Here is a 10,246-nt window from a genome sequence, read left to right as displayed (position 1 = left end):
AGTTGGTAGGGGCCGCGCATGGCGCGTACCCCCTCTACCACAAATTATGACGTCCACTCTCCCACTTGGGGAGATGGTAAGCCAGCGCTCCTCCCAAGTGCAATGGAGGCCGCTGACCTAGGACATGAGCCTTATTGATCGCCCATCGACCCCGTCCAGGTAAGTATGAAATAACGTTGCCCCAGAGCCCTCTTTTATAGACGCCAAATTGTCGCAGTATTCTTTCATCTACCGATGTGGGACTAAACTGCCTTCCCATATGGCCACGCGGCGATGATTTGGTCAATTGGATTTGGATTATAAACGAGTTGGATCGATTGCCTCTTTTGTTTTCCGATTTACCACACGGGATTAGGTGGATAGATGTAATCAGAGATTTGGTATTTGCCGGTCGATCTTTGGTTTAGAAACCACATTTGATGCCTAGTAAGCATAACGTCATTTGTACGCAACCATCTGTAAACAACGTGAATTTGTGACGATAAAAGGTAATCAGGATAAAGTTTCCCCATGATAAAATTACCACATCTCGTTCGATCAGATGTCTCTGCTTAAATAGTTCCAATGAAAAAAAAATCTGAAACACAGTTTACATAAACTAATGAAGACCAAAAACATCAAGACCACAACACTATCTTCAAATGAAATCCTAGGATCTTTTAGTGCCATCACTAATGTACAAGAAAATAATCCAAACAGTCATCTTTTGTCGTAAGACAAGATATTAGTAAATTTATGATAGAACAAATGGTCTAACTATGAATTTGAATTGTATTCCTAGATGCTATACAACAATGTTGGTACCTTCTGCACAAGCTATATTGGCATTGATGCTCCAGTAATTCCAAGATAACGGTTATATGTCCTCAAGGCATCCTGGGCTTCGCCCAGGGAGGAAAAATTCTAAGCCGAGCCTACGATCGCACCATCTGTTTCTCACCCATCAAAATCTTTCTACTTGCAAATGGCCCTTCAGATGTGTCTCGTACATCTGTCCTCCATCCCATGGCCTTGGTGATCTCTCTGATATCATAGATGATGGATTTCGTGTCACGGATGTAAGCCCTGCCACCAGGTCTTAACATGCGATCCATCTCTAGCAAGATGCTTGAGATGTTGCACCTGAAAAGAGGAACAAGCGCGCCAACATGAGTTCATTTTCCAAGGAGATCATCAACCATGGGAATAGTCACCATTCATGAACCGAGTCACCAAATTGAATACATCCGAGAAATTTATTTAATGACTCAAATATGAAAATTTTGATTCTGAAATAATAACTGAAAGCAATAGATTGAAAACAGTAAATTACTTAAGGTAGATCAGCTCAGTATGAAAGGAAAAGTACCTATTTTGCTCCTTCGAGAAGAGGCCAAATGCATGCAACAGATCATAAGTTCTTGGATACGTATCAAATGGTTCACACCTGCCGAATTAGTAGAAGGAAGAAGTCCAGTCATTATACAACAAATCAAGAAAATAAATAATTTGTGCAATAATGCAGATAATACATCAAACCAATGTAAAAGAAGATTGTTATAATCAGGTGTGCAGGCACTAAAAAATGAAGTTCGATTGTCAAATTACATACCTGACAATCAAACCAGGGAAAAATAAAATATTGTAATCTGAAGTACACTAAGGTGAATATACTGTACCAGTCATGAGTCACGCCAAGAAGTCCACGGTCATATATTACAGGCAATGTGTTTGGTTCGCTTATTGGGACAACATTCATCACCCAGCAATCGATCTGTTGATCAATTAATGCAGATGCAAACCTATCACCAGAAAGATGACAAAAAATTAATACAAATTACCAGAACTACATGACAGGGTAAATTATACTTGGGTACATGTAACTGTAAGAATGAAAAGATTCTTTTCTTTCTAATCAAGAAAACAAACAGCACAAGGAAACTCTAAACACAAGGAAGACACCATAGTATATAAGAGAGTGTTAGCAACCTTATAAATATAATTGCTACACTATCATAACATTAAATAGCATCATGTGTGAAGGAAGCAATATAAAGTCATCATCTTTACAGTCAAAGAATTCTTCCACATCTTGACTTACAGCAGAACATTAAGTTTCCATTCCCATTAGCTAATACTTTGGTTCAAATCCTCACTCATCTTATGTGGAAAATACTTTCAGTGATGCTCAATGAGTTATTGTCTAGATAATTTGAGGTCATAAAAAAAAAGTCACAGTTAGATAATCAGATAGACAGTGTAAAACTTTGTTTCTCTACAAGCATAAAAATGAAACCTTGAACATGAATGGTTATACCACTTAACAGAAAATATCATAAAGAAAACTAAAAGGGTTCCTCAAATATTTATACTATTGGTACCGCTTCAGATTTCATCCCACTCCAATTTGGGAAACTACAAGAGTTGCTCAATGTTGCCCCTCCTATTAAAATGCTATACATATGCAAGATACAAAATGAGTTTATTTAACTTTACGTCGAAATTCTAGGACAAGCTAGAGCATCATATCAACTATAAACAGTAGAAGTCCAACTTTTAGCAGAGGAAATGAATAGAAACTCTAACCATTCTGTTTTCCATGCCACTAAGATATTTTCAAATGGGACACTATAAAATTAATGAAGTGTTTCTAATCATCCTTTTCAAGTATGTGATATCTAATTAAATGAAAAATCAGAATACACAAAAGTGCCTTAGGATTTCTGATGTCTGACACACACATATGTTCATTTCTTAAGTTCATCTTTACTAAATCAATATAGTAAAAAAAAATTCTATGTTCTTCATCCAGGCCTGAAAGAAGGATTCTTCATGAGTGGCAGTTTCCTGTTTCTTGTATACCCTACCAAATTCTCGAAAAAAAAAACTTATGAAGATCTTCAATATCCCTATAAAAATAAAATAAACAATCGTCCAAAAACTCACAGAAAACAAAACAAAAATTGGAACCATGAGTTCTAGTGTGTGTTTCTACTTTTTCCTAGAACATAAAAGTTAACAAAATACTCTATAGCTACCTACATAGAAATGTTCTTATTGTGTCATATGACTATACGAAAATTAGTTGTTTTTGTGTTCTAACTTGTTCTCATTTTCTCAAAAACTTTGAAAACACAGTAGCTGTTTCCCTTTCTCAGGTTCAACAGAAGCCTCATACAGAGGAAAAAAGGACCTTCCTGCCACATGTCCTGATGACCCTCCAAATGGACTGATACAACAAGGGAAGTAAGTTACCCTCCAAATCCAGCCCTCATGTCCATGACATTCCGCAATTTCATTTTTTTCCAATGGAAAACGCGAATATAGCTTGCAATGATGTCATTCCAAAATCTCGTTTCTGCCTTGAAAAGCTCATTTTTCGCAATGAAAGCATCCATTTCAACACCTTGAAGCCTCTTTGGTGGTTCATTCAGGCGAGAAGGCCACAGTGCAAAATTTAATCCATCTCCATTATCAGGTAGTCTGCTGATACATGCTTTTAGATTAATATACCTGCAGAAAGCCAGAGCAACTTGGTAACCAAGGAAAGAAGCTTGAAGGACAGAATAACTATAAAACCAGGAAATTTGGTTACAAAGCACACTCAAATCCTTAATTAATTTTCAGAATCTTACAAATAAGCTCCTAATGCACAAAGAAGCCACTGTAATAGAGAACACAGAGGAATACGGAGTTCATAGCTTAACCATAATTTTCAAATTCCTTAACCAACTTTTGATATGAAATTTGAATTTCATTCATTTCATAACTCTTACAAAAGTTTAACCTTTCAAAAGGACATTTTTCATTGTTGACAAGGAAATAAAAATTATTAAGCTTGTTTCAAGCACAAATTTTGATACCATAAAATTTTCTCAATTGCTTAAAATCTGTAAGGACCTAGATACTATAACACATGATTGAAACCATTTTTGGTAGAAGATATAACGACATAACTTTTTCAACCTGGCACTTCAAGATCTTCATATTCTTTAAGATGACATCATCTACAGACAGTACAAGGGAGACTAATTAAGCTACAAAAGAATAGCAATACAAATGAGCTCAAAGGCAAGTGCTTAAAAATCATATAATATGTTAATGATGAAAATCACATAATAATGCACATATAAATCTTCTACTAAGTTCTCTTCATTGTCAAAAGAATTGTAATTTTTCAGGAGAAAGAGATTGATACACCGGAATGCATATGATAAAAGGCATTCTTGCACTGATTAGCAGTACACAAAGGAAGGATCTTGAAGCTACCAGACATTATTGGGATCATCCTCTGCATCACAAAGCGGAGGTTGGACTCCCGAATCACGACTAAAATAGCAAGTGTTGTTTAAGGGTTTCCTCCATATGGCAATGTAGCCCTCTTTCTTGACAAGCTCCCAGCACATTCGAGAAGTGAGGTCCTCCATTTCTATGCATAAGCATGTCTATCAGCAGCAATTCTAGAGAAAGCGTATGAAAAGAAACACTATTATCTTCATCAAGAACACCTTAGATTGATATTGAAAACTGAAAGTTGTTCCACTATTAGAAATAACGCTTACCAACCACAGTTATCCATGTTAATTTCTCTATAACTCTAAATGAAGAGAAAATTCAATTTGACTATAATATTGTTCCACTTTAAAAGACTACTTCTCTACAATTTGACCCACCTTAAAAGCAACAAATAGATAGACTTATAGAAGAAACAATAATAATGGTTCGAGTGCTATTAACTAAGCACCTTTCCATGCCTCCTGTTGGCTCTCTTCATGCTTGTAAACAGGTTGCGCTGCCCAAGCAAAGTAACCTCCAGCTCTGAGCATTCTGTTAATCTCTAGAAGCAGAATCCCATCTTCATCACAAATAAGAATTATTCAGTTGTAGAATCACAAAATTAAGAAGCCATAATAAAATCTCGTCAAGCTTCTGATGAAGAAAGAAATGAAACAGCCATATGTTGAAATACTTGGTATTGTGTTTGTCAATATCTGACAACTGGATTTTCCAAGTGTAAAAAGAAAATAGATAAGAGTAAATTTAGGAGCACTAGGATACTAATTTGGGAAACCCCTTACAAAGTTTTAATTATGAGGAACAAGTTCCTATCTTTCTAAGACAAACCCCTAACAAACATTTGGCTAGTTTAATACTGAAGATGACTACAACCCTATGGAGGTAAAGAGAAAGAAAAAGGCCAAGTTTGAAGCAGGACGAGTCCGAGTGTATATTGTGCTAAATGCTAACAGGACTCGTTAGCGAACAAGCATTTTATTTCCTTTGGAATTCAACCAATCAAGGCAAATGTGAAGGCCACTCAGAAGCTCAACAACTCCCAGAATCTCTTGTGCTGAATCCAATGAAACAGAACAACTAAAAAATCATGTATTGGGACATAGCTAAAAAGTGCAACAGGACTTCACTCTAGATTGGTCACAAATCTTTTCTCTACCTAGAGTACCAGAGTGTGTATGAGGAAAATTCAAGACCTCATTAGTTGAAATATGTACTCATATTTGAAAGTAAAGCTTGCAAATTATTTTTCTAGATAAACTCCAAAAGATGTCATCCATAAAATTTGACAAGATCATGTTATCCAACTCATGAAATAGCAAGTAATGCATCTTTTCTGATAGGCTGGGAACAAGAGATAAAGTAGGTGAATGTTAAATAGAGTAGTTAGACATTTGAGGCTCAGCATCACATGCATGTTTATTGGTGAACTCCGCATGGTAATGCAAGAATTACTGAAATTAGTTAACCTCAATATGTGAGGAGAAGAATACCATCACGGGTCCAGTTAATTCGGCAGCGTGAGCAATGAATTAAATCGAATGCCTGGCTGGGATACAATAACCGGCGTGTTGCAAACGCTGCTACCATTGCTGGAACACCACGTTCAAGAGCAAACTGGATCTGGTTCTCATGTACATCCTTTGGAGCAATTGACAAGGTCAACACATTCCATGAGAGTAAGAAAGCACCAAAACTTGCTACCCCGCATCCAACATCAAGAACAACTCTAGTATGAGAACCAAATGCAATATCTGGAACCATCTATTTTTTTTATAAAAAAAAACTGCAGTTAGAAATATATATACCAGCAGAGATGACTAAGACCATGATACTGGCAATGTAGAGGTAGGATACCTGAGAAATCTGGTCCAAATATTGATCTGCTCCATGGATAAACTGGGTTCCCCCTCCAGGAAATGTAAATTTATCTTTAATCCTTGTGATCCAATTTTGCCCTCCTTTATCTTCGACCAATCGTGTATGAGGTACATTGTTAAACCATACCTGAAGTAAGAGCTCGCAACTATTAGAATCTTTTAATGCGATAAATCAAGAAGGAATTGAGTCAGAAAGAAAAGAAAATCATGGAACAGTAATCCAGATTTTAAACCAACTTGAGATCTCAATATTGTTTTGCCATGCTTGCCTATAGCTAGCATCTCACTCTTTTGTCGTGGACGCCATCTCTGAAATTTCTTCTATTTCCTCTTCTCATCTTTTCAGCCCTAACACATCATATTTTGACTCATCATCAATGTGTAACAACTGACCATATTCCAACCAAGATTCAGAGATCAAGAATCGATCAGGTTAGGTGTACTTCAGCCCACCAACTTATCACAAGGTTTAATCACCAACAATACCACATTTAGCATGCGACACTTTAAATACATAATCACTAATAATTCTTAAGAAATATAAAGAAATCAAAGATCTGCAAACCTCATTTCTACTTCTCGGCCACGGGATCGGGGTCTTGTACCCCTTCGGCGCCGGAACTAAGCAATCCAACCCCTTCCCTTCCCCAGGGCAGTGCCGCTCAAACCTCTCCCCCTTCTCCGTCGACCTGAGCTTCTTGATCTCCTCCTCGTTATCCAAACAAGGTATGTACTCTCTCATGCTCTCCGGACACATCCCAAACTGCTTCACCCTATACCGAACCCTATCCCTGACCTCTCCACCACTCGTCTCGTTTGCCGGGATGCCATCGTCGACGCTCTCCCCCAGATCTGAATCCAATGGCCCCGGATCAAAGTCTTCCCGCATCGCCCCGCTCTCATCGACGATCCCAAACCTCTCCGGCGGCGGCGGAGGTGGAGGCGGAGGTGGAATCGCGTCGGGAGGGGGAGAAGAGAGGAGCTTCTCATTAGAGTCGGAGATGAGAGAAGAGAGGTTAAAAGTGAGGTTAGAATTTGGGGAAATGGCGATGGAGGAAGAGGAGGTGGAGGAAGAGGAGGAGGAAGAGAAGAATACGAGATGGGGGGTGGCGTCGGACCAGTGCTTGCCGAGGAAGAAGGCGGCGACGCAGGCGAAGGCGATGACGAGTGCGCGGACGAGGAGAGGGGTCTTAAAGAAGCCGGGAAACAAGTCGGCGACGGGTTTCATGGTTTCTTAATTCGCAAATCAATTCCTCTGCCGATGTCGGTGAGGAGGGAGAGATGGGAATGGGTTCGGGATGGAAACGGGAAGGAAGCAGGAAAACTACGAGTGACACCATAGCAGTGGAGTGAAATTTGCATTAAAAACCCTGCATTTAAGATAATGTACGTTTAGCACCTTGCACTTTTTACTATTTACAAATCACTCCTTATCTTTTTCGTACATTTAGTTAAAAACACAACCTGGGCAATAAGTTGGCAGGCCAAAGTTATGGACATCATCCTTGTTGATAAAGACTAATATTTATGATATACCTAAGGAGTTCTTCCTTCAATTTCATCTAATTTATAAATCTTGTTCTGTATAACCACAAGATTTATTGATCTCGGTGTTCATGCATTACTCTTTCTAATTGTTTCTCTCATCTCGTTCATAGAGACTCTGGTCTGAGTTGCTATCAAGATGAAGGTACGATTTGACTTCAAGAACATCGATTTCGAATCGAGAATATCTTTTCCGATAATTGCAGGTGCCTATTCGAGGTCATTGTTGGAATTCTAAGTTTTTCAATCTGATCGCCATCTTCCCTTGTTTGGATCCATATTTCAGATGTCAGCACAATTGTTGGTGAGATAGAAAATGATAGATAAATATCTATTAGAAGCTTCTGCAGCAGGTATGGTGCCCATGGTTTTCTGCTTCAAAACTTTCTTCTTGTGTATAATTCACTGACTAATTTGGATATCTCATATTTAGAAGGGTAATTCATAAAGATCAAGTTTTGTATGATATGAACTTCGACTGTTAGCTTCTCAGCTACTCCACTTTGGTGAAATTTAACATCAGAGTAGCCCCGTCTCAGTGGCATTGCTTCTTGGCAATAGAATGCAAGATTAAACCACAAAGACATCTGCTCATATTATAAGAAATAGGGATAAAACCAAAAAATCAACACACAAAGTTGGAACTTTTCATGAGTTCTTATTGCAGCCAAACATCTTGACTAAAAACTGTATGGCTTCTGCCATTAGAAGCTTTCCCTAATACAATATAAGCTTCCTTTTATGTATTAGTTTTGTACTTCAGTTAGGACAATCATGAAGGGTCCAGTTCTAGTATCACTCTAGCAAGGATTAACACTTGCATTCAATTCTATATATGTAGTTCATAGACTTAAGTATGTCAGCAATGTAACATCAATAGAGTCAAAGAGCCATATATATATATAAGTAGAATCCTACTAGTAGTTGATTGCTCAAATATCTAATGAGGTCATTGATGGTATGACATCTCAACAGTGACTGACATTGCCTTTTGAAGAATATATGACAGCTCGTTAATATAATCATAGACCCAATTGGATGTTTCTGACATAGTTGAGCTAAATCCAATATGAACCTTTTAAAATGTCATAAAAGATTGAGTGGATAAGCTTCAGATTATGCAGGATATATACTACACTAGTCCTAGTTTGTTCCAGTTGCCACCTTAGGACAATCCGCAGGTAGTACTTCCATAAGTGCACATAAGAATCTGACAACTCTTGCTATCTGGGTGTAAATTCGACTTATTGGAGCAACAAATGTCTGAGCCTCTTTATGTCAGGATAAGTTTCAGCATTATCTTACAGCAAGATTGATAAGAAGTAGCATAATCTAAGAAGCTATAAAATGGAATGCTAATTTTTGCCATTGAAGCCCACAAAATTATAATCAATTCTTGGATTATCTCATCATATTCTAAGACAGTTGCTTTACTGCAGATGAAAGGAACTTCTACCATCAATTCCAGAAACACAAAATTTTATACTAATCTAATCCTAGGAGTTAGTGGTGATGAGGTTGTGAGTTTGGTGTGGCACTAATACTTCCATCCGATTACGCCATCATAACACACATCATTTGGGGTAGGTAAGATGTCATAGTTTTCATAGCCCTTCTAAGATTTGTTCTACTTTTGCGTTGAAGTCTAAATCTCCCTCCCTTTAGATGTTATTATACTCATCACTCCACGCCATCTCTACCTCAAACTCCCACTCTTTTTAAACCAATCACTCTCCCACCTTCTCAAGCATCAACCATTAAGCCTCTCTTCCTCTATATCTCTCTCAAGCCTTTTGTGTTCAAAATGGAAGGTCTCATTCCATTTATATATAGAGCCATAGTCCAGTACAGAAAAAGTCAGCAAATTCCTCTAGGAAGTCTGTTGTTCAATGAGTCGCCGCCGCCGGCTTTCTACGTGCATTTACCGGGTGATTCCGGTAGACACCGGTCGGCAGAGACCCACTTCATTTCTTCGCCGTCGAACTCCACAAAGGCTAGTACCGGACTGCAGTAGATTGCGAAGGTGATCAAGGTTGATATCTATGGCTTAGCGTAGAGTTTGTGATGGAAAAGTTTAAGGAATTGTGAATGGTTTGGTTTAGTTTAATTTCCTCAATTCAATAAGGTATGGGTCTCCTAAAGGAGGCCTGCTCTGTTGTGCTGGTGCTGTGTAATATTTCACGTGTTGGAGAAGAATTTTAGAAGAAGAAAATTACATACAACACCCTACATTTGAAGATTTTATTAATCAAGCCCTTCCTTTTCAGTATTTACAAATTGACCCTCTATTTTCTCAAAATTAGCCGCAAAATGCCCTGGCCCAGAGTTCTAACTCCTCCTCGCTGGGCTGAGAAGCTCTAGCCCAAGTCCTATGACATAGGCCAATTTAGGGTCCAATTCCCTTCTGAACTAAAGCTTATTTGATAGAAAACTAAGAATAAGAATAAAACAATTTCATGACTAAGAAGAAATTGAACACAAGTCAATTGTTAATATATAATACATCCAAATTGTGAATCTATCTGCATTATAAGATAAGAAGAGGGCTT

General features: G+C 38.0%; 1 protein-coding gene and 1 non-coding gene across 2 annotated transcripts; both read right to left on the bottom strand.

Annotated features, from left to right (window-relative positions):
- Positions 1-6: 6 nt before the first annotated feature.
- Positions 7-167, bottom strand: LOC140799478 (U1 spliceosomal RNA). Its single transcript, XR_012111011.1, has one exon. It is a non-coding gene; the product is annotated as a U1 spliceosomal RNA (small nuclear RNA).
- A 469-nt stretch (positions 168-636) lies between these two features.
- Positions 637-7,489, bottom strand: LOC140799223 (probable methyltransferase PMT11). The gene is made up of 9 exons (XM_073153418.1): positions 6,718-7,489; positions 6,130-6,279; positions 5,766-6,036; positions 4,724-4,834; positions 4,249-4,408; positions 3,235-3,492; positions 1,659-1,781; positions 1,349-1,426; positions 637-1,122 (listed from the first exon to the last, which is right to left on the bottom strand). Exons 1-9 carry the CDS (start codon positions 7,378-7,380, stop codon positions 915-917), a joined length of 2,022 nt encoding a protein of 673 aa, XP_073009519.1. The 5' UTR covers positions 7,381-7,489; the 3' UTR covers positions 637-914.
- Positions 7,490-10,246: the final 2,757 nt, after the last annotated feature.

Source organism: Typha latifolia, chromosome 12 (assembly GCF_019914945.1).
Source record: "Typha latifolia isolate L0001 chromosome 12, TyphaL0001v2, whole genome shotgun sequence".
Taxonomy (NCBI): Eukaryota; Viridiplantae; Streptophyta; class Magnoliopsida; order Poales; family Typhaceae; genus Typha; species Typha latifolia.
The sequence above is the reverse complement of the archived record's forward strand: the minus strand, read 5'-3'. Positions and strand labels throughout refer to the sequence as shown.

Bases quoted from the DNA above. Each gene is read 5' to 3' on its own strand.
- LOC140799223 (XM_073153418.1), bottom strand. From the start codon at position 7,380: ATGAAACCCGTCGCCGACTTGTTTCCCGGCTTCTTTAAGACCCCTCTC. The intron at 3,493-4,248 runs GTAGCTTCAAGA...GGCTTTCTGCAG, and splicing joins GATGATCCCAATAATGTCTG to GTATATTAATCTAAAAGCAT. The intron at 1,427-1,658 runs GTACAGTATATT...CTAATTCGGCAG, and splicing joins CTTGGCGTGACTCATGACTG to GTGTGAACCATTTGATACGT.